The sequence below is a fragment of the Nannobrachium achirus genome (genome assembly GCF_963921795.1).
Source record: "Nannobrachium achirus genome assembly, chromosome: 6".
In the NCBI taxonomy this organism is placed as follows: Eukaryota; Metazoa; Chordata; class Actinopteri; order Myctophiformes; family Myctophidae; genus Nannobrachium; species Nannobrachium achirus.
The window spans coordinates 31,898,759-31,926,233 of NC_137815.1; the positions used below are offsets into that span (position 1 = coordinate 31,898,759).

Genomic DNA, 27,475 nt, shown 5'->3' on the forward strand with positions numbered 1-27,475 from the left:
TGCAAAATCGTGGGATAAAAATATAATAATAAAAGAAAAATCCAATACTTTTACTTCTACTCCACCACATCTCGGAATAGTGTACTTTTACTCCACTACATTTATTTGACTTTAACTATTGACAGTTTTAGTGACTAGTAGTTACTTTGTAGATTTTGATTATTTGATTATTATCACAAAACGTGCATTAACCACTTCAGCCCTATATACATTTCAACCATTTGAAAATAGGCGATCTAAAATCTCACAATGCGACAATGCGTCACAATGCGACACATTGTGAGCTTGTAGATCTGCTATTTTCAAAAGATTTCTATACATTTGAAAACTTGAAATAGGACTCTGCCTAATGAGTATTTTACGCAATGCATGCTTACCACACTGCAAGCTGCTAGGCTGTTTTGAAAAGACCGGCGAACAATCATGAATTCACTTTTTTGAAGGGGTGTCTGGGTCGAGTCTCTCGGAATCTCAGAAATAATCATATTTCGGAACAAATTTCATGGGTACGGATCCGGAAAAAAAGAAAGAAAGTCGGAACGCCTCGGAATCAGAAGAAATTGTTACGGGACCACACGGGGTTGGTTTTGTAGGAGGGGGAACGGGTCGGAATAAGGACAAATTTGACAGGTCCATTTTCGATTTCCTGTGAAGAGCTCTAGCGTGTGTCTTTGAAATGAAGGTCTATTTTGCATTGTATTGCCGGAAAATATAAGATGGCATTCTAAATAGCGTCCATAACCGGTGACGTGCCTGTCGTGTCTTTTAGTCATGACCACACTGTATGGTCGTATCTGGCTTGCATGGTCACATTTGTTCTTTTGACCCGCAAAGGCAACCACAGCTGGTTAATTGGGTCACCCCCAGGCTTCCATAATTGAAACCCTGCTATAACACTTAACCACCGTTTATGGTTTCAGCAACAACTACCTTGGCCTCTCCCTCCCTCCCTCCCTCTCTCCCTCTCATTCATTCAAAAGCATGCTGTTGTGTTGGTGCACTGGAGATATGATTAGGAATTAGTGCTGCAGCCCTAGCGCAGCCTCTAACAACATAAGCATGGCAAACAACACAAACACAATGGGGGAAGGAAAGGAAGCGCTGATTTCACTGGTCGTGTCAACAGGGCAACTTGTTTATTGCCTCCGAAATTAATTGTTTTATCTGCCCTCTGTGCATTCGTGGACAGCAGTTTTCTTAGTGCTTACCACACAATGGATCTTCTCCAGAGGTCCACTTTCATCAGATTGAACTGGCTGGAATTGAATTTTATGTGTCATGGTTCCTGTGACTGGTTATTGTTACTGCATGGTAGCGTATTTGTGCGTGTGCGTAAGTGCGTGTGTGTGTGTGTGTGTGTGTGTGTGTGTGTGTGTGTGTGTGTGTGTGTGTGTGTGTGTGTGTGCGTGTGTGTGTGTGTGTGTGTGTGTGTGTGTGTGTGTGTTTTCAGTGTGTGTGTGTGTGTGTGTGTGTGTGTGTGTGCGTGCGTGTGCATGTGTGTGTTACTGTATGTTCGGGGGAGGGCTGTGTGACAGGACTCAAAGTGACTGCTGCATAGCGTTGTTGTCGGGTGGAACCTTGTATGTCCAAAACCGTTCGAAGTGCAGTTATCATTTTAAAAATGATTTAAGATACTGAAAATAGCCAATCTACAAGCACACAACGCTTTGCGGTGCGAGGCGCTGTGTGCTTGTAGGTCTGCTATTTTCACTAGTTTTGTGCGGCAGCCTTGTATGGTGAAGCAGGGCTTTGCTCTACGAGAAAACATACACATTTGAAAGCTGGAGATACATGGTTTCTGTCCGACAGTGACGATAGGCAACCTGGCCTGTGGTCTTGTTGGCTCTGTGTAGGACCACGAACGATCATGCTTTAACATGCACTGGAACTCGGTGAAGCTCCTATAAGCAGCAGCAGATGTCACAATATAGTGGTCAATGAATGCATGCTATTATTCATATCAGAAAAATTCTTCTGTGCAGCAGATGTATTATGTAAGATTATCTCTGTCAACCAGGCCTGGAATTTCATCATTTTAGGGGCAAGGCCACTCTGCCTTTATTGGTGTTTGGTGCATTTTTTAGGGCACAAAGCAAAGGCCAAATGCCAAGGCAGGGAAGCCATCAAATAAAGATTTTAGTCCATTGAAAAAATAATAGGATTTTAAATGTAATATGTAGACTTTGTGCAGTGAAATAAATAAATGGAATTTACAATCTGAATCTGATCCATGGTCAACCCTGCAACCATTAAAATCACTGGATTGGTTTAAAGACTCAGGGGAGTTAAGAATTCAGAATCTCAACAAAAGACACAGGTGAAAGATAGCCTAGTAAACTGACTCCTCCCATCTTTTTACGAGGCTAGGTGAAAGACACTACATGATACGAAAGAATGGTGTCTACAAAAAGAAAGAGACTGGGGCTTTAAGGCCACTGTGGCCTCAGGGCATGCCATTTGTTTGAGGGGCACAAGGCCAAACTGAGGGGCAACGATGGCCAGGATGGCCTTCGTGACCTCCCTGAAATTCCTGCCCTGCTATCAACACAATTTGTCTGGCAACATGCAGTATTATTATAGCAATAAAGTGTCACACCTCTGCCTCAAGCAGGGGTCTTCAATAGGGGGGGACTCCGACCTAGGGGGTCCTCAGAGTTACTACAGGGGGGCCGCCAAATCTCTGTGTGATAGGATCATTCTTTTAAATGAACAACTTGAACCCTCGCATGATGTCGCATCCCTATTTTGAGGAGAACTTTAGACAAAAATAGCCGATCTACAAGCTCTCAAAGCCTCGCAGCTATTTTTGGCAAAGGTGTAGAAAAAAAAAGATCAGATCAAGTACAGAGTGAAAGTATCGACGATTTAAGTGGTAAAATGTCTGAAAATGCACATTAATATGAATCCAACACGATGACAGTGCTGTCAAACAAGTCGATGAAAATCTGCAACACAATTTTATACAATATGTAATAGGGGGTCCCTGCTTTATCTTCCTCTCAGCTAAGGGGTCCTTGGCCTGAAACGTTGAAGACCCCTGGTCTATAGCTTACACTTTGTATTCTCTTGTGTGCATACAGTACATACCGGTACTTATTTAGTGATATAAAGAGAGCCCATGAAAGCCTTGGGGCATTGGTCACACCACACTTTTATTCTACTATTGATGGCGGATTCTGCCAATGCATTTCAAAGGGAATGGAGCGGTTTGCTGCCATTTGCGGATTTCTGCAAAAAACGCTCCATTCCCATTGAAATGCATTGTCAGAATCCGCTCTTATAGGTAGACTAAAAGTGCGGTGTGACCACCATGCCCTTAAATAGTATTCAAGGTACAACAGTATTATGACAGGGTCTGAGGTTGACTGATATAACACGTTATAATTTAGACATAATATTTGAATCCAGCTGTAATATATCTGAAAAGGAATACGCAGAATACTTGGTTGTTTACTTGTTCTTTTCCTCTTTGTTTATCTGTAGCTGGACAACCTGGACGAACAGGCAGCACAGATCAGAAGAGAGCTGGATGGACGTCTTCAGATGGCTGATCAGATTGCCAGGGTGAGTCAGACATATCATTTATACTTGATTTATACCGATGCCGTGCGCTAAAGATAGACGGAAAAAGCTCACAACAACACGACACAACGTGACACATTGTGATATTTTTTGGGTATCGCAATATATATTGTGTGATGTCAAGTCAGTGACAGTGGCTCAGGGGTAGAGAAACTGTTATTAGAACACAAAGGGTTCCCGAAGGGTTCCCAGCTCGATCCCGGGCTCCCCTAGAGTTAGTGTCGGAAGAGTCCTTGAGCAAGACTCTGAACACCTAGTTGCTCCCGGTGAGCAGGTTGGTGCCTAGCTTGCATGGTTTCCTCCGCCATCGGTGTATGAATGTGTGTGTGAATGTAATGCACAATCTCTGTAAAGCACCTTGGATAAAGGCGCTATATAAATGTATTCACCATTTACCACGTGAAGCTTGGTCTTATTGGACATTATATTGTCCAGTCAGAAAAGGGACAGAAAAAGTCCATTCGACTCAATGGACGTTTGGTTACTCTGGATGAAAGATAGTCTGATTGCCCTATAGGCAACCACACTTAATTATGAATCACAAGCCAAATGTCTCACACAGAGTGAAACACACGGTACAAGATTTTAGTTTTGAAATCACACTGAATATGTACTGTGTAAGTGATAATGTGCTGGGAGTCAGTTTGGGGGAAATAACCACATAACAACACCTCCTGTCATCAGCACATCAGGATATTTCCTCACCTTAAGTTCAGGTATTTCCTCACCTGACTTCCTCACAGCAGGGACGTGCAGAGAATGTTAAAGAGGCAGGGTCTGAAATTTCTAAAAGGGCCCTTTGGTGAAAATATTGAAAATAGCTGACCTCCAAGCTCACAACGCATCGTGCTAGATATTTTCAATGCTTGATGCTATCATGCTACACAGAGCTACACAATTCTTTCAAGATGCTACATTCAAGTTCAGGAGAGTTTGGACAAGGCAATTATTTTGAATGCTTCAACGTAAATTATTTTCTAACCAACACAGAGTGTATACAGGGTATCTGCACATTTATAAAGTGACAATTTAAGGACTTTCAAGACCGTTTTAATACCAAACTGGCCAAACTGTGAAATATTAAGTTAGCAAGAGGTGAACATTGTGAAAATAGCCGATCTACACCGTTGCGAGGCGTTGTGAGCATGTGCTATTTTTACAATGTTTATCTGTGGAACCGAGTCACATTAAATGTAATACCTACAATTCCAAGTGCTTGTCAGGGTGGGGGTCCCCAGTTAAAATATGATTATTTTGGGGGTCGCGGACTGAAAAGGTTAATAAATGCATGTACCGTTCAGCTGTGCGTTGTTGCAGGCGCTTTTTTTATTTACATTCTTTCTGGTTCCCTCGCAGGGCGGCAAGTTCCCCAAGTTCGTGTCCAAGGAGATGGAGGGCATGTACATCGAGGAGCTGAAGGCCTCGGTCAACCAGCTCATGGCCAACCTGGAGAGCATGCCCGTGTCCAAGGGAGGGGAGTTCAAGCTGCAGAAGCTGAAGCGGGGCCACAACACCTCCATCATAGACATGGGCCAGGAGGACGAGAACACGCTGTCAAAGTCTGACGTGGTGCTCTCCTTCACCCTGGAGGTAAAGCAGCTCATAGCAAGGACTATCGTCGTTGTTGGGTGGAAGGAAACCTTGTTCAAAACCGTTCCTTTTGTAATTATCATTTAACAAATGATTTAAACTAGTGAAAATAGCCAATCTACAAGCGCGAGGCGTTGTGTGCTTGTAGATCTGCAAACGTAATTGACATTACGTGAGGTTGATTTATTTATTTACATGCTCTGAAAATCGCTCCTATATTCGTCCGGGGAAAAAAAAACGCAGCAGTGTGCAACGACCTTAAATGTTCCTACCTGGTTTGGTGGATTTCTGTTATTGTTGCTCCTCATCCGAGTTTTGATGACCACTCCTCACAGCTAAAATGGGACTCTCCAAAAGGGATGTAAACAAATATGCTGTTTCCAAAGCGAGATTCTAGCGTATCGCGAGATTTCCGGTTGCTACGCTTCTAGCGTAACTTCTGTGGAGTAAAGAAGGCTTTGTCCTGGAGTTATTACAATATACACAACAAGGGATTGGGGTATAAAAAATTAGAAAAATAGCAGCAAAAGAATATAATCTAGTTAGTCTGTTGATCGCTTGAATCTAGTAGTATGAATGAGAAGATAACGCTTGTGTAGCTACGCTAGCTTACTACGTTAGAAGTGTACGTACGCTTCACTCAAAATCTTCTGAGTCAGGCGTATACTCCAAGTCATTATCAATACTGGCCATTTTTTTAAAAGTTTCAAAAATCTAGCAACAGGGGCAGCTATGAAAACAAATCGACTAAAGAAGGTAAGAAGGGGTGTTATGAAGGGCAGATTTGGTCTGAATGTCTCCTTTAAGACAATCAAATATAATATAACCACACACGGGGAGTCTATTAGAGTAATGTTAACTCCATAGACACATATACAAAACAGAAAACGTACAAAACTATGGCACCACCTTTAAACTCTGGTGAGAGTGTAAAAATGAACCCGCACAGGTACAAATTTTTACACTCTCAGAGTTGAATTTACAGTGATAGTGTTTGTTATTCCATTGTCTAATAATAATGGAACTTCTCCAAAGAGTTTTAGCAATGAGGCAGGAAAGACAAATAAACAGACGCTCTACGGCCCCTTAATGTAAGACTACAGGTGCATAAATCAGGCTTCATAAATCTTGGCTGTCACTAGGCCACCTCTCTGCTCCAGACTAAGTATAGGAAAGAGACAGCAGACAGGGCTGCTCGGAGGTCTGAACAGAAGGTATGAGAGTACCAGACAGACACACAGGAAAGGAAAAAAATAGCTTTCACTTGCTCCTTAGCACAGGGAGGGAACGTGAGTCATCTTCATTATCACTTATCAGCTTGTCTGGAATGAGATATCGTCACCAGGGAAGCAGGGAAACATCTCACTTCTTCTTGCATTACGATGCAGCGCTGTTCGACACTCTCACAAAGAACATAACATGTATGAGGAGGAATGAGGAAAGGCGTTTCGGAGGCATGCGCCCCTTACACGCTGCACAATACTGAGATGATTTGCACTGCTCTGATCCAATGGTTACAACTATGGTTTCGTGCAGTGGTGGACAGTAGCAAATATTGTACTTTTGACTTACTGGCTCAGAGTTGGGACTCTAGCAACACGTTGCCAGGTTACATAGTACAGCTTTGACTGAACAACTTTCACTTAGAGTTGAGTAATATTTGACCTGGAGTATATACATTGACTAAAGTACTGGAGTTGAGTACTTTTAGACCGTCCACAAATATTGTCTTGAACTACTGTACAAAACAACTCAATTTGAATTATTTCCCCAATACGTTTTTAATTGATTCAGCAAATCAAAACCACCATAAAACCATTATTAATTCAATATATGCCATCAGGAAAATCATCATCATGATATTCATTCTGTAATGTTGCACTTTTATTTTACTTGCTCAAAATGCTAGTCTGTTCCACTGGAACATTTGCATGCAATTTAGCTTTTGCTTCATTGAAACACTTTGGCTATAGCTTTAAGATCACCCCATCCATAACAACCTCATTTATAATTCAGGATATTTGCTGTATACTCAATTATGCTAAACATAAACAAGATCAAATAAAATAAATAAGGACAACTGTTGGACTGAAATGGCTGGCAAATAAAACTTCAAATAAAACGTACGACCGTCACTAAGCAGCAAACATCAGGAAGGATAACGTATCTAAGATTTACAGTAGAGGATGCTTTTATCCATGGTGCCTTGTACTGTACAGTATTAGTGCATTGTTGAATGGGTGAGTGCTAAATGGGAATTGAAGTCCAACTCTGGTGCCCTTTAATGTGCTGTCTTATACTCAAGTATACAGCTGTTATAGGCCAGCAGCTTCAGTGGAATCCATTAGAAAAGGCTATGCCACATGCACCGCTTGTTTCTTTGTTATCACACAGGTTTTTATCTAGGGGAAACTTAAGTGTTTATTGGATATTTTTTAATTCAAGTGGATTGGACCATGAGCATTAGCTATTACAGCACTTAAGTCTAAAGTCTCTGTTGTTGATGTGAGACCTTTTTCCAGAGCGCTGCTGTGTAGCTGCGGTGTCGGTGCACAGCCGCGCACACACATACAGTAGGTGCCGATTGACACAGCAGTTATATGGCTGCCGCTCTGAGAAATCTGGTTTGTAGGTGGTGATCATGGTGGGCCTTAAAGGAGTAGTTCACCCCCCAAATGATTTTTTTTACCTATTGATTTCTCACCCCACCCCAAATCTGTTTTTGTCGCATTCCAAAGACCATCATTTTATTTTATTATAATAAATTGACCCCCATTGATTCCGGATGGAGATGCAACCGCATTTGTGTCTCCATCCATAATAAATGGGGGTAAATGTATTATAATCAAATTATTGTCTTAGGAATGTAACAAAAACTAAAAATATATTATTGAATTATAAGTCTCCATGGGGTGAGTAATTGATAGAAAACAAAGTCATTTTGGGGGTGAACTACTCCTTTAAGTCTTTGTTTTGTTTTCTGTTATCGGTGGTGATCATGGAGGCAGGGCTTGACTTTAACATTTTGAGGCACTTGTCCTTTGGACAAGTACATTTCCCATTCACTTGTTCCGGGCACAAAAGTCACTTGTCCGGATAAAAATGAGACATTTCACAGTAATTTCTTTCTTAAATGCAGAAGGAGTCATACATTGAAATAGAATGAATAACAAAAGGGCTGTAATGACCCCCCTTGCTCCCTCCACCCTCCACTCCATAGTATGGGCAGTCCATAGGCTGCATACAGCACAAAGCTGCCAGGAGCGTCACAGAAAAAGTGAAATTAAGAGTCACTTGTCCAACGGACAAGTACATTTTTAATTAACTTGTCCGAAAGGATTTTTTACTTGTCCTGGACAACAGCACAAGCCTTAAAGGAGTAGTTCACCTCCAAAATGATTTTTTTTTCTATTGATTACTCATGCCATGGAGACTTGAGTTCAATCATATTTTTAGTTTGTTGTTGCATTCCTAAGACAAAAATGTGATAACAATAAATTTACCCCCATTCATTTCGGATGCATCCGGAATCAATGGGGGTAAATTTACTCAAATCAAATTTTTGTCTTAGGAATGTGACAAAAAACAAAAAATATTATTGAACTCTAGTCTCCATGGCATGACTAATCAATAGGAAAAAAAATCATTTTGGAGGTGAACTACTCCTTTAAACACAGGGTGAAATCAAAAACATGTTTTTCACACTTTTAGAGCATATCTGTAGTGATAATATGGCCATACCTACTGTAACACTAGATGCCAAAAAAATAGAAAATAAACAATTTTTGTGTATATTTATATCAAAGGTCCCTAAATAGGCCATTCTTAATTACTTCCTGTGAACAGAAATTCAAAAAGTGATGACATAGACAGGCCGCTTGCATATAAATGAACCTTTGATTACATTCACCTGTTTGTTTCCCATTGCTGGCTCCCATTACTCCCATTACTCAGATTTTAAATCCCATCGCCTGAAGGGCTGGTCCCCTCGGATTGGTTCAGAAACAGGCTTCCTTTTCAAACTGAAACTTCAAAATAAAATACCCAAAATAGTCATTTCATTGGGTCTTTAATGTCAAGCCCTGATGGTGGTGGGCCTTAAGTCTTTGTTTTGTTTTGTTTTGTTTTGTTTTGTTTTGTGGTACAGGTGGTGATCATGGAGGTGGTGGGCCTGAAGTCTCTGGCCCCCAACAGGATCGTGTACTGCACCATGGAGGTGGAGGGGGGGGAGAAGCTCCAGACAGACCAGGCAGAAGCCTCCAAGCCAATGTAAGAACCCTGGTCATTGTCATCAGTTCATTTAATGTCATTATATTTTACTCACTGGCCTGAGGAGACTGATTCTACAAAATGCATTCTAAATCCTTACAGTTAGAAAAACGTATGTTGCCATATCAGTGGTTCTCTAAACTGTTACATGTCAAGTACCCCCAAAATTACATGTATTTATGGCCGCCGACCCCGTCTCAAAATATGTTGTTCCAGGGATCCCCAGAACCAAAGATTTGAATGAAAAATGTTCGCTTTAAAATATATTCAAAGATTTGCACAAAATGTTAAGATTTCTTTTCATACAAGCTTTGTCTGCTATTGTTTTGATAGCCAAAGTATGAAATAATGGTTAAAGCGGTTCAAATCTAAAATGACGCAGATGCTTTCCTGGTTTTAAAGGGATATTTCACTTTCAAAAAGACTTTTGGACATTTTATCGTCTAATCAGACTTTTGTGACCACCCTGGAGAGATTTGAATTTGCTTGATTCAGTATTTAGATATTTAATATTCTTTTTATCAGACAGCCACCCTTCCTATACAAACCCATTGTAACTTCAAACTCCATTTTAACCATGATAGATTCTTTTTTTGGTGACTCATACTACCCTCCTAATACGTGAGCTGTCCATGTTTTTTCGATAACTTTTTTTAATTTATTTCTAACAATTTGTTGGATTTTTTTAAGATACAATCAAAAAATGATTAAAAATAAATGAAACGATATGTTCTGTCAACAGTAGCTCTAAACACATGCTGTGAAGTAGTCCAGCTCTGTGAGCCTGTGCCAGAGAGCCCGCACGGAGGGAGAGAGAGCGAGAGATAGAGCAGGGTTTCTCAAAGTGGGTGCTGTGGCACCATAGGGTGCCTCAGATTCAGAATACTTACTGATAATATTTAGAATGTATCAATATCTTAATAACCCTCTATACTTAGTGAAACAGACCTGAATTGTACTGCACTTGGTGCGGTCCTTTTCAGTCTCTTTACCAAAAATAGCAAATGTAGATCGGCTATTGTTGGTGAATGTTCCCCCCAGAATAAGGATGTTGGGGTTTGAGTGTATAAAAGTCATTTTCCAATCTGTCCTAATGGAAACAGATATTTTCTCAAGTTTTCCTCGTGACACATACTGTATCTTAGGGGGAAATTAAGACATATTTGACATACTGTAAGTGTAAGGTGCTGTAAAGTAACTGTATAAAGACAGACACAGGACACATGTGAAGTAACGTGCAACTCTCTGTGGGAAGTAACCCCCGTCCCAAGCAACCTGGGAGATGTAGGCAATGTAGGCAATGCACTACTGCTACAGCTCCCCTTCTTAGCTCAGCAAATACATTAATGCACTACTGTAGTAAAAATGTAATTCAGGGGTGCCATGGACTCATATGTTATATTTACACGGGTGCCCTGAGCCCAAAAAATGTTTGAGACCCTCTATTATAGAGAGAGGGAGAGAGGGAGAGAGATCTTCATCTCACTGCTGCTAAAAGACGATTTCAATAGGATATGGATTATCTGACTTGTGATTAATCATAAGGCGGCAAGGTAGTTGTGTCTGAGGTAATGCCAGCTATACCAGTCTCCTCATCTCCATTAACAACAACATCTTCCGAGGGCGAATGAGGCCAATTGCGTCCCCATTCCCCAGGTGTCCTTCTGATGAATTTTTGAATGGCTGTCAATATTTCTATCATTCATAAAGATTGCTCTGAAAGTGCATCAAAACGATCTCATTTACAACTATCGTTGTCATTATAGTTGGTGGTGTGTGGACTCTGCCATCCACCTTTTTTTTTTAAATGACATAATTATAGTTAGCGTAATAGTAATAGTGCTTGGTGTGAACGAAGTACCTTGGGGAGGTAGGCTAGGCAACGACTGCTGGATTTTATGGTGAACTACATCGTTCACCATTGACTTTGTTATAGTTGTGGTGTATAATCTGCTGTCCGCTTAGATTCCACACCACAACAATGAGTTGCAATGATTTTTAAAACTGTATCTTTATACCGTATATCTCTAATTATACAGTAGTAGCCGGGATCAATGCTATTTTTCTGGTTTCTGATCCGGTCGGGAGTGGAAATAACTTTTGTCGTTTTTATGTCATTTTGTAGTCATCAGGCGTCCAGAACCACCAACCGGAACCACCTAAAAAATGATTCCCCTAGTTTAAAATAGTTTTAAATTGATATACCAGTAATCGATTTGTTTCTTTCGGTATAATAATCGTTTGGTATGTTCATCTTTTATTCTAACTTCTAGCGCAACTAGCGAGAATAAACAAATTGATTTGCATTAAAACAATGTGATGCCAACCGGAACCAACCAGTGGAACCACAGTTTTGTGCTTTGTGTGAATGGCCCTTACACATGGTATTATACAGAACGTCATGCTATATTGAACTGGGTGACTTTCTGGCAGCATGTTATGCTGAGAGTACACTTACATAAAGGTGGAAAGGATGGCTGGATAACTAATTGAAATGTGAAAAGGTTTGTTTGGTGTGTGCGAGGTTGTTTATTGCAGTTGCAGTCTGGTACATGTTCTAATGACGGTCCTGTTTACCATGTTGTAGAGAGGTTAAGTACCAGTAAGACTCCCTAATCGGGAGATAAGCGACCGTTGGTCGCTTATCTCCACAAATAGGCCAAAAGTTTGTTTTACCAATTATCAAGACATACGGGCAGTTGACAGTTTGCCATGGTTACTCATTGAAGTTGAATCTCCATATATGGAGATAACCTACGCATCACACTAAGGGTGCGTTCGGAAACCCGCACCGGGTGTGTGCTCGGTGTAGTGAGTGCAGTGGGCGTGTCGTTGTATAGTGCGTTCAGTGTGGCTTATTTACGAACGACCAGTTTTAAGAGGCAGCTGTGTGCTTTTTCAGTAGCCTAAACTTTCGGAAAAGCAGCAGTTGCTAAGTATGCTAACGTAACGTTGCTATTGAAAGGAGATGTAATTCATAACATTGGCACACCTGCTGTTAGTTTACACGTTAATGTGTGTGAAACTATCAAGGCCAAACGACCAATTAAGCTGCAAATGCTGCATTTTGCGGTAATATCCTCCATTGTTCACAGCTGAGAAGCGTTCGAGACATGGCTATGAAAACCAACCAATCAGAACACCGAACCACCGCACCACACCGCCTAACCCCATCTTCTGAGTAGGGTTGGTGAGTGCGTGCACTGAACACACCAGTGCGCCGCGCACTGGATTTCCGAACGACAACGCACCAAGTGCACCGAATAAACGAACGACAACATGGCACACCAGTGCGTTGAGTGCGCATTTCCGAACGCGCGTCTGACCTCACCAGCCCATATTTGGGCATGAGCAACTTATGTCTCCATATATGGAGATATGATGACATCACACAGTCCTCAGCCGATGATGTGGCGTGATGTCATACAATACACAAACGAGCCCTACAGTATAAAGGGGCAATTCTTGCCAGGAAAGAAGCATTTCTTCGACTCAGACCTTATCGCCAGGGTTGGCTTATAGCAGCTGTCGGTAGGACCATATGGATTCTGTTAGTGTGGATCTCCTAACAGGGCATCATCTGGGATACAATCCCTTTTATGCCCATATATGGAGATCCCTAACAGAATCCCTTTCATGCCCATATATGGAGATCCCTAACAGAATCCCTTTTATGCCCATATATGGAGATCCCTAACAGCATCCCTTTTATGCCCATATATGGAGATCACTAACAGCTAACAGAATCCCTTTTATGCCCATATATGGAGATCCCTAACAGAATCCCTTTTATGCCCATATATGGAGATCCCTAACAGAATCCCTTTTATGCCCATATATGGAGATCCCTAACAGAATCCATTTTATGCCCATATATGGAGATCCCTAACAGAATCCCTTTTATGCCCATATATGGAGATCCCTAACAGAATCCCTTGTATGCCCATATATGGAGATCCCTAACAGAATCCCTTGTATGCCCATATATGGAGATCCCTAACAGAATCCCTTTTATGCCCATATATTATGGAGAAATCCCTGCTCTGAGTATCTGACATCAGTGTGATGTCACCTGTTTATGCCCATATATGGAGATCCCTGCTCTGCGTATCTGGTTGCTATGGTAAACAGTTGGTTGCTAGGGTAAAAAAACATGGTTGCTATGGTAAACAGTTGGTTGCTAGGGTAAACAGTTGGTTGCTAGGGTAAAACCATGGTTGCTAAGGTGGTTGCTAACGTACACTAACAGACCAGCAACAACAGACTGTTGCCACAGAAAGCGTCAGCATTAATATTTAGCATTGGTATTAATCATTAGCCTGCATAAAAAAGCCTCTGGCGTCATCAAATTCAATAAGTCACTAATGTCTGTGTAATGGGGGGCTTGCGTATGTCATTAGAATGTCTTATTCTTCATGCAAAATCAATTACAATTGTGCCAAACCTCAAATAAAATATCTAGGCCTACTGTATGTGCCCAACATTTGTCAACATAAAAAAGAAAAAAAGATGTCTAATGATCTACTGCTTGTATGGATATTATATACATCATGCAAATTCAACCATTTTTGCTTTCTTTTCAGTTGACACATTTAGAGCTGAATTATTAGGTCCCAGGCTTTGCATTTCTGCAGTTTCTGCAAATGTTCGACTTTCATGCCAACTCCAATTTCATGCTATTGATTTATCATATTGACCACATCACATGAACACAGTCTTACCATCATGAGGACACAGTATGGATGAAATCCAATAGCTCTGTCCAAAATTCAGGGGTTTTGGAAGTGGGGTCCGGGGAACCCCAGAGCTTGTTGAGGGGCTCTGCTGTGGCTCTCCAGTCAAATGCAGAGTAGTTTAATGTAACTAAGTACTAATTCAATTCACTTTAAATTATTATAATACATGATTGACTATTCTAATAATGTACAAATAACATTTAGACAGTTTCATTTCTGCTGTTAGAGATGTTTCTTTGGTTAAAACAAAAAAAGCACTACTGTATATTCTGATTGTAGTCATTGTTATAGATCATACATGGGCAACTGGCGGCCCGGGGGCCACATGTGGCCACCAGCGTTTCTTAATGTGCCCGCAGGTTAATATCGGAATTCTGATATATTATTGATTTGAGCTGTTACAATTCCAAACATGCAAACATGAAACCTTAATGACTAGTATAAAAAATGTATTGTCTTTTTAATGTCCAATGTGTTTGTATTTAAGTTCATGAAGTATAACCAAAAATGTATTTGAGCAAAACTAGCAAAAATGTGCAGATCTACAAGCACATGGGCTATTTTTGTTACTTTTGTGTGACATAGAATGACGAAGTAGGACTTTAATTTACAAATAAATTAAAAAAAGCTTTCTGCCCGACAGTATATGCAATGCGGCTTTCTGGACTGAGTGTGGAAAGATAGTGGTGAGGAAACAACAGGAAGCCAGTGCAAAGTGACCAGAACTGGAGTAATGTGACACCTTCTGCTGGAGCTAGTTAACAGCCTTGCAGCAGTATTTTGAATAAATTGGAGGTGGCCTAAGGGCATTTTATTGAGGCAGGTGAGAACCGAATTTCCGTAGTCACGTGCACACATAGTCATCAAAGGGGGCTTGAGCCCCTGCCCTTTTAACCGTCTGTAAAAAGTGCCCTCTCCACACCATGAATGCAGTTTTACTATTAAAGAAAGAAGAACCTCTATAAAGAAATGCAAATGCCCTCTTTCCATGCTATACCTGAAGGCAGCAATGGACCCTATTCACAGCCCGCCCATGCATGCGCACTCAGCGAATTTCTCAGCAACTTCTTGGTGCTGACGTCAGCTTTGGAGGGTAAAATAACATAGAAATAGCTGGACTTAAAGCCAACAAATCATTATTTCGAACGGTAAAGTAAATTATAACGCTTTGTGCCTTTTACTATTGTGTGTTCTTGATCATGCTAGCCGTATTTTATACATTACTATTCGGAAATTGCATTACATTTGCGATTTCTGTGTTAACTCTATGGGATATTAGTAGTTTTTCCCCTTCTACCGTGACGTCAGCGCCAGGAAGTTGCGTAACGTGAATTCGGTCCATCAAGAGAATTGCCTTGTCCAAACTCTCCTGAACTTGAATGTAGCATCTTATGTTGAAAGAAATGCCCTCTCGTGTAGAAATCCATGTTGTGAGCTTGGAGGCATACTGTCAGAAATACTGTCAGAAATCCCACCAGGGAAGTGAACATTCACTGTGTTGATTTTATTAGAACTCTTTTGAGTCAATCATGATTCACACCTTGCACACACTCAGTCACACATCTCTTTCTCACAGATTATTCCTGACTCAACTGAACCTGTAAAACATTTCATTGTCTGATCCTCCCGTCTATTATTATATTTCGTTGAATAGTACTCGCTGCAGTCTTATGAAAGTCCCTACAGTCGCCTCATGTGAAATCAATGGAATTCATTTCTCGAAATAATTGTATCCTGCTCATGTTTTTTCTTTGCCTTCTGTGACTACAGTTTTCTTTTCTTTTCTTTCTTTTTTTTGGGGGTGTGGGGGAGGGGGGGGGGGTGCTACTACAATAGATTATATAAAAGCTTGCATCACAGAGTTATTTTAAGGTCCCAGCGTCCTTCTCGTGTGCACCTAATTCAAGTACCCTCTCATAAGGAGAGCAGGAGAGATGGAGAGATACATACAGAGAGAGCAATAGAGGGATAGAGGCTGACGGAGAGTGATTGGGTAGGAGGGGTTTAAGACAGATGCATACTTCGTTTGCACGACGGCGCCGCGCGGCGGAAAAATAGCCGACCTAACAGGCTCACCGCGTGTCATCATGGATGCGATGCGTCGTCATCATGAGTGTAGTGATGTGCGGGTCTGCTGTTTTCTGCGCTCGCTGCACTGTTGTGCAACGGAGCATAAATTATGAGGCTTAAAGTAGGGAATGTTACGTGAAGGACAGATGCTGCTGCTTCTTCTGCATCACCTCTGAGACCAGCCTGCCAGGATGACTAGAGATAGCGGATACTAGTATGAATGGATCTGGAGAGAGCCCCCCCACTGGAAGTCCTGGGAATTACAAGCATGTTTGGCTACTATATGCACACCCACGCGCAGTCGCGCACACACGCACACACGCACACACACACACACAGGCAGACACACACACACACACACACACACACACACACACACACACACAGTGCCTGACAATGCTACAGCGCTGAAGAGCGATAGGTAGAAAATAAAGCTCCTTTCGCCGTCACATTCAAGGAGAGATGGTGTGGGTTTTGGGGACAGGGTGGATATACGGGTTGGGTGAGGTTGTGGTATTGATAAATTATTTTGACCCAGAATTTGTAATTTTTATCAAAATACCTTTATGTATTTTTTTTCCAGCCATCTCTGGACATGTCTAGGCAACAATATCAGTTTCTTTTTCTGATATATTTGGGCGCTTGTTTGCCTTTAATTGAAAGCGTGCTGTGGAGATGGACAGGAAACAAGGAGAGCGAGCCGGGGAGAGACATGCAGTAAATTAAAAGATTGTCGGGAACAGGACTCGAAGCTGTGATGCGTCAGGCTACATTAGAGCCAGTTGTTTTTTTATATAATCAGAAATAAATTACTTAATCACTTATATAGAAATTGGCACCGAAGTCTGACATAATTTAAGCATCCTACCATTCCCCCCCATTCAGAATTCCAATAGACTTGTTTAATATCGCTTCATATAAGAACTGTGTTCCAAAAAACAGAGATACTGTCCTGTCCTGTCCCCCCCCCCCCCCCCCCCCCAGCCCGCCCACCCGCCTGCACACACACCCGCCTGCCTGCACACACACACACACACACACACAGAGCTGGTTAACCATGTTGCCTCAAGCTAGATGCAGAATAGATGTGCCTCATGCTAGATGCAGAATAGATATAGATACAGCATAAAAATGCTAATATACAGCATACGATTTGTGAAAGTGACAAACGGGCTTCACAGTTATGTCAGGTGTGTTCATATGCTAATGGTGATGCGATTTCAGATCAATTGCTCCAGCCACTGAGGAGAAACGCTGTTTCAGACAGACAGACACTCACTCACTCACTCAGACAGACATTCGCAAAATTATTGCGACCGAAGGTCGCATATACTCTGAAGAATCGTGTCGCTTGAGTGTCCGAAGCCTCGTGACCGTCCTTCCGAAGCCTCTGTGATGTCAGTGTGATGTCAGCGAGTTGTGACATCACTTCCTGTACAGGGCAGCTACACGAAATGTGGATAACACTATATATGGAGATAGTCCAGTCCATCATGTCATATGGGACTACCGTCATAGAAAGTAGCCATTGTTAGGCCGGAGTCAATGGCTGTCTGTCTGACTGCCAAGTCTGCCATTGACTTGCAGCGCATGAACGCCGCACTGGAGCGTGAAAACCAACAGGCCTGATGGAAAATGATACATGGCCGCAGGCTTTGTGACGTCCCACATCTTATGTGCTGGGCATACTACTAACCGACGCCAAGGACCTCCAGAGGCCATACAAAGAGTATCTAACCCGAGGCCCCTTACTAAGTAGCATACATTTACAAAATACCTTCTCCAAAAACATCAATATTGAACTCCATATGTATATGGATACATACATGTATTTTTATTAATAAAGGATAAAATAAAATAAAAATGCCATAGATGGGCATTCCCAAAAGCAAAATCCCTTTATGCCCATATATGGGGATTTCTGATGTCATCAATCTCTGGCCCTAACTAGCTCAAAAGCCTGCTTTACTCTGATTTACACCCTACCTTTCCAGATGATGACCTATTGGGTAATGGGTACACACTTATGTCCAAATATAGAAATCCCAAGGCATCAAACCTAAGCTTGGCTTTACTAATTAACATATGTTTCATGCCCATATATGGAGATCCCTGTCCCAATGTTATCAATATTAAGGACATATCTGGAAATGCCCATATTTGGTAATGTCCACATATGGGCATGTTTTGACATAACATAGTCAGGGAACTCCATGTATGGGCATAACATTGATTCTGTGAGTGTGCCATGATTCTGTGAGTGTGCTGAGCTCCTAGGGTTGATACCCTCACAAAAACATGAACAAACTCCCCCCAGAATGACAACAACTAGAATCGTCAGAGAAACGCTGTGGTTGGCCAGATTGTCAAGAATTGGCGCGACCTCGCCCTTTAGGGCGAGGTTGCATGTCACCCTGAGGTCGCATTCCACCCTTGGGTGTCTTACTAGTATAGATTGTCCAGAAACCTTTTCCAGAAACAGACTGTATCAAATATGACTGACTGACTATGGTAAACGATACAGAGACACCTCCCTGACAATATCGCCAAGAAAGTTTGTTTCTTTTTGGACCACAATACTTGATTTTTAAAAGGATCCCTGTATGGAATTCGACGGGAGTTTTCCCTATTTCTAAAATATTTAAGGTGTTTTTAATTTTACATTTTATAGAGGTCAATTACAATGTATTAAGGCATATTATAAGGCTCATTAGCCAGGAATCCTATAAAAATGTTATTCTCTGTAGAGAAATGACTTCCATGACCCAGGGGAGGAGCGAGTGATGTACTCTATAAATGTACATCTGTCTCAGGCTCCAACTTGTTGTCCCAGAGGTGAAGTGGTCCTTTAAGGGCCGATTTATACTAGACTTTTAGAGACAAATGTATTTCAGTTCGGTTCGGGGAGTCACAAAATCTCGGCGGCACCGAACCTCTGACCGAACCTCTGACTGACTTCAAATTGTAGTTTAGACAGAGCCGTACCGAAATAAATTCGTCTCTAAAAGTGGAGTATGAATCAGCCCTAAGAATGTGGATACCGATTAGCATTGTTATTCTAGAAGATAATGACAGAAATGGGATGTTGTCGTGGCACATAACCTTTAACACTCGGGTATAATAATGATCTCCACTGCCTGAAGTTAGCATTTATCATAGAATGTTGGTTATTTTTGTTTGTTTATTTATGATTTAGTATTATATATAGCGGGAACATTATTAGAGAATGATGGGTTTTGTGCGAACATTAGAACTAAATAATGTAAATAGGTCAGCAGAGCTTTATGGCTGGCCTGGACTGCACTGACCCATCCATTAGCAGAAGACCGTGGCGATGATTTGATCCACAAGGTCACCTTCAATCCATACTGATGGTTCCATATGAAACCAGAGAGAGAGAGAGAGAGAGAGAGAGAGAGAGAGAGAGAGAGAGAGAGAGAGAGAGAGGGAGAGAGAGAGACTGCCTTCTTCATAGAAACAGTGGCTATAATCTGATTCTAAATTGTCAAGTCCCTCCCCCCCCCCAATATAGGCTAATTTCAATACTTTTCATCCTCCATTACAACGGTACAGTTTACTCAGAAAAAAAACAATAAGGTAATGTTGTGAGTCCTTTTACTGACTACTAGATTAATCTTGAAAGCGCTTGATAATCTTCCACGGCTAAATATATATCATTTTGAGTGTCTATATATATTATGTATATTATGTGTATGTATATTTTGGTATTTCTGACAATAATGGTAACCAATCATCCAATTTGGGTGTTGAGCAAATTGAGGACACTCCCTGAGGAATGTACCTTTTGTTTCTCAGTCTCTATAAATGCAAGCAGCTTTTACGGTACATGCCTGTCATACTCTGAAGAAGACCCATGTCGAAACGTTGGTAATTAAAATGTGAAAATAAAAACTGTTTTAATATTGCATCGTACAGTAGCTACGAGCAGTGCAACCTCTTTCATTTACATTTTTTCAACGGGGGTCCTTGGAACGAAAATGTTTGAGAACCACACTGCCCTATAGGGGGAAGAATGACAGGAACAGAAGGAGAAGAAAGATGACATATGTGTGCGTGTACAGTATGTGTGTATTCTCTCTTTCTCTCTCTGATAATTTACACATTGACGCTCGTCAAAAATAACAGAGGACGTGTTTACCAGCTCGTTATTTCGGGAAGGTGATATAAGAGAGAGAAAGACTGCTGTTGGATCTCAGCCAGCTTTTATCAACCTCACAGGAGTTGATAATGCTGTCCAGTTGCTTGCTGGAGATGTTCCAACCAAGCTGAGTAAAGCTAGGAATGCCTCTGTCCCCGTAGGATAGCAGCATGGGAGGCAGTGGTGGAATGTTTAGGTAAAAAGTATCAATACTGCAATGTAGAAATGTTCCAGTAAAAGTCCAGTAATGAAAATGTACTTGATTAAAAGTACAACAATATTGGCATGTACTTAAAGTACATTAAGTGAAAGTACTCGTTGTGCGGAATGTCCCATTTCACAAGTGCAACATGTATAAAAAAACTTTTGAAAATAGCAGATCTACAAGCTCACAATGTGTCACTCTGAGATGTAGTGGAGTAGAAGTGAAAGTATTGAAAATTGGGAATACTCCTCAAAGGTGTACTTACAGCACTTGAGTACATAATATTGTTGTTGTTGGGTGGAAACCCTATACGTCCAAAACCGTTTGTTTTGTATTTATCGTTTTAAAAACGATTTATGGTGACAATGGTGACAATAGCTCATCGCGGTGCGAGGCGTTGTGTGCTTGTAGATCTGCTATGTCCACTATAGTTTCGTGCGACAGTCTTGTATGATGAAGCAGGGCTTTACTTTATGAAATTTGAAATTGGAGTTAGGAGTAGGGCTTTGGCGGTATGGATTATTAGTTGTTGCGGTAATATGTCTCTGTTTGCCGACGGTATGCCGGCGTCGTGGTATCTCCCTCAAAAAGTTGTTTTGAATGAAAAAGAAAAATCGCACCTGTGTGAAGTGAGCGGTTTAAACACAACAGATGTGTATATCTCCTTGTATGGGCCGTTCTGTCCGTGACATCATGGTTAGTATCATCAGGTGCCCTGAGACAAAAAAGTTTGGGAACCCCTGCATTACACAACCGTGGTACTGTATGGCAGTATTGCAGTTATTGCACCCAGCCCCAGTTACGCGGTTTCTGCCCGACAGTGACAATAATATACTCAGTTACTTTACTTTAGCGCTGATGGAAGCTATAACCTCCCTGGTGGTGTGTTTGTGTTGTGTTTCAGGTGGGGGACCCAGGGGGACTTCACCACCACACACCCTCTGCCCGGCGTCAAGGTGAAGCTGTTTACAGAGAGCACGGGAGTGCTGGCGCTGGAAGACAAAGAGCTGGGCAGGGTAAACCAACTCTCTTATTTAACAACCCATTTAGCAGATATACAAGCTCACAGCGCGGCACCGAGTGCCGTGCTGCGAGCAAATACATATGATTTTTGGGGCTCGTTCACATGAAAAGGTTTGAGAACCACTGACATAGTAGTCTCTCAAGAACAGACTAACTGAGCTCCGGTTGAGTGAAAAGGACCTTTTCTTTGACGATGGCTGGCCAGATTGCTGACATAGAAACAAAAAATCTTAGAAGGATTCAAAAGACACTTATAGAATCGAGTCAAAATTCTAATTTTTCTAAAATAGCAGATCTACAAGCTCGCAGCGCGGCACTCGGTGCCGCGCTGTGAGCTTGTATATCTGCTATTTTTCAATAGTTAAAGCATAAAATAATAATACACTATAATGTGTACCCGTTCTGAATTTAAACCACATCTAAGAGCCATTCACACTGAGTACTATAACTATTACTTTGGCTGTAAACGTATTGTTTTAAAAATGGTCAAGTGGATGGTAGAGCTAACACCAACGTGGCGAAATAGGAGAGATAACAGGCATACAAACATTGATCAGAATGGCAATTCTTCTACATTCTCTAATTGTGTAGACTTCTTGTAAATTAAGTACTGTAGCGCAGATGTTAAACAATAATTTAACTCTTTGGAGCGTTAAATAAAACCAATTTGGTTTCACTTTACACTCTAAAAGAGAGGGTCCATGTGGTTACTCCCCATCATTTAGCTGGGGACCACCTGGAACCCCCTCAAGGACCCCTGGGGGTCCCCGGACCACTGGTTGAGAACCGCTGCACTATATAGTATTGACCAAGTGAAACCTGATACGTATACAGTATCCATCCATCAGTTTGTCCTCAGTTGGAACATGCCTTACTTGCGGCTCAGTGACATCACATGACCGCAACAAGAAGGTTCTTGGGGGGAAGGGCTTCTTCTCAGTGCATTCAATCAATAATTATGCATGGGTTAACAGAGTTGGGTGAACGACGTCAATGGAGAAGAAATGCTATCCTTCATCTCAGCCTACAAGGAGCCTGGAGTCCTTTTTCGCAGATTAAATACTATCTAAACAAAAACTAATCTATGATGACTAAATATGTTGACGATTTCGTCAACAAATAAAAACTAGACAAAAATGTTTGGGAGGGTCTAGTAGAGAAGAGATCCAGTAGAACAAAAAGTCAGCTTATGTTTGGTTGCGCTCAGTGTTGCGCTCTGAAAATTGCAGATCCACAAGCTCACAACGCGTCGCAGTTGTGAGCTTGCTAGGGTCGTGTAGACTGACGAGCAGGACTTTGAAAGCAAAGTATTATAGCCCCATTTGTTTGGGCACGTGATCATCTTTATAATAAAATCAAACACACAATGACAACGCAGTAAAGCAGTGGCTCTCTTTAGAACACATTCTGCAATGCAAATCCATTTATCTCACATGCTGCAAAGCCCCTCCCCCCTCACCACCTGCTAAACTAGGCAGCTAGGTCTCACCTGGGAGCTGGCCTAAAGAGCCAAACCGTCTCTTCATCTCTCTCTCTCTCGGTCTCTCTCTCCATCTCTCTCAGGCACGTGCACACATAGACATCAAAGGGGGCTTGAGCCCCTGCCCTTTTATCCCTCTGTAAAAAGTGCCATCTCCAGACCATGAATGCAGTTTTTACTATGGTGAAATAAATGCAAATGCCCTCCTTTCCATTCCATACCTGAAGGCAGACCTCCAAGCTCGCTTGTGAGCTTGGAGGTCTGCTATTTTCGGTGCTGTCACTAAAAGGCCCTTTTAGAAATGTCAGCCCCTGCCTCTCTAACATTCTCTGCACGTCCCTGATCTCTCTCTCTCTGTATCTTCTGTATCACACACGCACACATGCACACGCACACATACACAGAGCCATCAATTATGCTACAGAGCGTCATCCATTTTTCCAGTATTTCGTCTCAGTGTAATCAGCTTGATATGTTTACTGTAGACCTCTCTAGACACTTTTAGATCTCCAGTGACACGTCTCTATATACTCTGCCCTCGTTCCCGTGTCTCTGTGGATGGATGCTCAAGCTTTGAGTTTAGGTCCAGCACAAAAATCCCCGGTGACTCCTTCTATAACCTTGTGTGTGTCCTGGTTTCCATGCACGCGGATGGCGGTGGAACGCTAGGACTGCTCCAGGGACGTGCTGGGCCCCTGATTCAGCCCGCAAAAAGAGTTGGAGAGGCCCTCATTGTGCGCTATAGAGCTGCCGCTCAAAGATTTGCCATTTCAGATCATGACAAGTGACAAGCCAGTGGGCCAATTACATGAGTTATATTTCGTCGTTGTCGGGTGGAAACCGTTTGTTTTGTATTTATAATTTAAAAAAATGATTTAGTGCGAGGCGTTGTGTGCTTGTAGATCGGCTGTTTTCACTACTTTTGTGCAACGGCCTTATATGATGAAGCAGGGCTTTGCTTTTGCGAAAACATTTACAAATTTGAAACTTGGAGATACGAGGTTTCTGCCCGACAGTGACGATTTACTTTGTTGGCCGCCCAGCCCCCAAAATGGAACGAAAGGCCGGCATTTTATTTTTATTTTTTTTCCTAATGGCTGGCCTGGACCGGCCGGGAATGAACCGGCCATTCGGGAGTTGTCCCGCTTTTCCCAATGGCCAGCACGTCCCTGGACTGCTCTCTCTAACATCGACCGTGAGCCAGCCTTCCTGTGCACATGCAGTCACTTGGACGGCATTCAGAGATAACCTCTTTGGAATGTGGGCCAGGAGCAACACCACATGCAGGCCCGCATGCGAATACGCATCCAATTTCCCAGCAAACGATTTCCTGTGTCCTGATTTAAACCACACGCCCTCTGCGTATTAATTATTCAAATATGATGGAGCAGCTGAAAAGATTCCTGCGTCCTCAACTCGGCTTGTAAAAGGAAGGAAAAAAAAGGCGTGTCACTGGGGCTTAATTTATTCTTTGTCAATTGGTGGTGTCGCTCGCCTGGCACGTGTCAAAGATAACAGACGTTCAACGTTGTTAGATTATAGATAGCGACCGACGCTGTTGTACGCCAGAGTTTAAGCAATGGTGTTAAAAGTACTCAGATGTTTTACTCAAGTAAAAGTATCAATACTGCTATGTAGAAATACTTTATTACAAACAAACAAAAAACGTAAATTTGTAAAAGTATTCGTATCAAAATATACTTAAAGTACCAAAAGTAAAAAATACTCATTATGCAGAATGTCTCATTTCACAATTGGTTACAAATGTTTCCAAAATAATAGCAGATATACAAGCTCACAATGAGTCGCATTGCGACACATTGTTTACTTGTAGATCGGCTGTTTTCAAATGACTGAAATGTATAGGTGCTGAAAGTGGTTAATGTATGTTTTGTAATAATAATCAAAATCTACAAACTAACTACTGTAGTTACTAAAGGATTCAAATAATTGTAGTGGAGTAAAAGTATAATATTTGCCTCTGCGATGTAGTGGAGTAGAAGTAATAGTAGCCTACCTAACATTGGAAATACTCCAGTAAAGTAAGAAAATACCTCAAAATTGTACTTAAAGGGGAAGACCACCCATCACAATGCGATGACATCACACCGTTGTACTTTACAATACAAACCCCAAAATCAATCCTCCAGTTCTAGGCAACACAGAAGAGAGGGAACTTTTTTTTATTTCCACACAACTCCTCTAAGGTATATTAACTCAGCGGGTGCCCACGAGGTGTCTACACTCCAATCTGATGTCTCTGGAGGCCCACGACGTGTTGACGTGTTTACTGTATTTACAGTATTAACTTTAAATCTCACCGTTACGTTGGGGCTGCGCCTGGATGTAGCCCATTAGCCGCTAGTCGCTTCGAGTCGACGCTGAGAGCATCGCGCGGTCGTTTTTCTCCGTATACTCCAATGCATTTCCCCATCTTTAACGCCCTTTATCTCTGATGTTTGTTTTATGGCTAAAACTGTGGCGTGGTGCGGCAAAATGTCCAAATTTTGATCGGCAATGAACAGCTATGATCAACACTGGCCCATACAGTAAGTTACACAATAACATCCTGTCTGCGCTCATGTGACCAAGTGACGTCATGACGCATGCATTGACGCAACAGGGCCTTGTATTCTTCTATGGAGGTGGCTTTGGGCACTTAGCTGGGGCTCTGGCGCCACCTTTTGGGCAGCCGATGTGTTAATGACATACCTGTAGTTCAATATCAAAAATGGGTGGTCTTCCCCTTTAAGTACAGTACTTGAGTAAATGCACTTAGTTACACCACCGAAATGAATCATTCAGTGACGTGAGATCAGAGAGCTCCTCTTCTGTGAGCTTCTCCACACTCTGACTAAAGGTTCATTCCCACCGGGCAAAGATCAAGATCAAGATAAAACATATATTTCTCTATTGAAGTGGATGGAAGTGGATGGTAGCATCCAGTGTGGACACTACCACAGGGGTCTTTTCTCAACGTTTTCAGGCCAAGGACGCCCTAGTTGAGAGAGAGATGAAGCAGGGACCCCCACAACCTGTTCATAGATTCCATATAGTTTCATTGTTTGACAGCACAATCATCAGGTCAATTTGTGTTTTCAGATATTTAACCACTTGAACCGTTAATACTTAATAAACTTGACCTTTCACTCTGTAATCTGCTCTTTTTCCCCTCTACATCAAAGCTCTTTGCTGAAGATAGCCGATCTACAAGCACACAATGCCTCGCAGTGCGAGGCGTTGTGCGCTTGTAGATCTGCTATTTTTGGCTAAAGTTCTCAGAATATGGACGCTAGGGTTCAAGTGGTTAATATAAAAAAGGAGAAAAAAAACGTCCTATCACTCAAAGATTTGGAGGACCCCCTGTAGTAACTCTGAGGACCCCCTAGGGGTCCCGGACCCCCTGTTGAAGACTCCTGGTGTAAGTGGTTGAGCATGTTTGGTGGATTAAAACAATTTTGAACTCGTGAAAAGTATAGCTTGTAACTCAATAATAGCTACACTGGACCCATTGGAACAAGGGTCATCAATGTGTCCGTACACGGACAAATGTTTCCGTGGCAAATTTTAGATTTTCTGTTTTACACACCATCATAATGTTCTTTATTTTGATCATTATGACCCAATTACTGAATTTCAAGTCTCCAGGTTTTATTCAGAATATGCATGACACTTATTTACCACGACACTGTGGCACATTAGAGAGTCCTTGCAACTACTAGTGGTTCTCAAATGTTTCATTTGCAAGGAACCCATAACTCTGAGAGTGCACAAAATGGTTCCATTTGAACACTCTCAGAGTTACAGACCTGTTATGGTCATTCAGGGCTCTCTTTGTGTGTTGCTGTTAATATTATTGTCCGCTCATTTTGTATGTCCGCCGTGGCAAAAATGTAATTTTGACAAAAATGTCCACTGTTATATATTTCTATGATACTGCATAAAATATATACTGTGAAAAAGAAAGGTTTCGAGAAGTGTTCAAACACAATCACAATTTATTCAAAAAGGAGCTCCGAGCGGCAACGATATACCAACGTGGCATAGGTTCCAACTCCAGCATACAGTTCACACAGCTCTCTTATACATTCCAGAGAGACATCAAAATAGTTCAGAGTCGAGTTGACAAACATCCACATAAGGCTTTAGTCAGGATTGGAATAATACAAGACAGGACATGACATTCTGGTGACAGGTGTGAAGGATCGTGACTCACTCAACAGTTGTTTTCAAGCCTAGAATAAAAAACCCTGACACGACTAACCCAATGACATGACCTTCTGGTTACCTTAAGGAAAAAAACATTTATTTGAATTCTATAACACCACCACACGTGCAAGCCAGCATAGTGATGACTCGAT

At 41.7% G+C, this 27,475-nt stretch overlaps 1 protein-coding gene across 3 annotated transcripts in view; it reads left to right on the forward strand.

Annotated features, from left to right (window-relative positions):
- The window catches only part of LOC308287477 (calcium-dependent secretion activator 1), a gene marked incomplete at both ends in the record, with an annotated part of 156,978 nt that overhangs the window by 66,058 nt on the left and 63,445 nt on the right, over positions 1 to 27,475 (forward strand). For all 3 annotated transcript variants that reach the window (XM_080728659.1, XM_080728658.1, XM_080728660.1), the window contains 4 exons: positions 3,484 to 3,564; positions 4,939 to 5,172; positions 9,320 to 9,441; positions 21,516 to 21,627. In XM_080728659.1, coding sequence (XP_080584785.1) covers positions 3,484 to 3,564; positions 4,939 to 5,172; positions 9,320 to 9,441; positions 21,516 to 21,627 — 549 coding nt within the window. The remainder of the gene's footprint in view (positions 1 to 3,483; positions 3,565 to 4,938; positions 5,173 to 9,319; positions 9,442 to 21,515; positions 21,628 to 27,475) is intronic.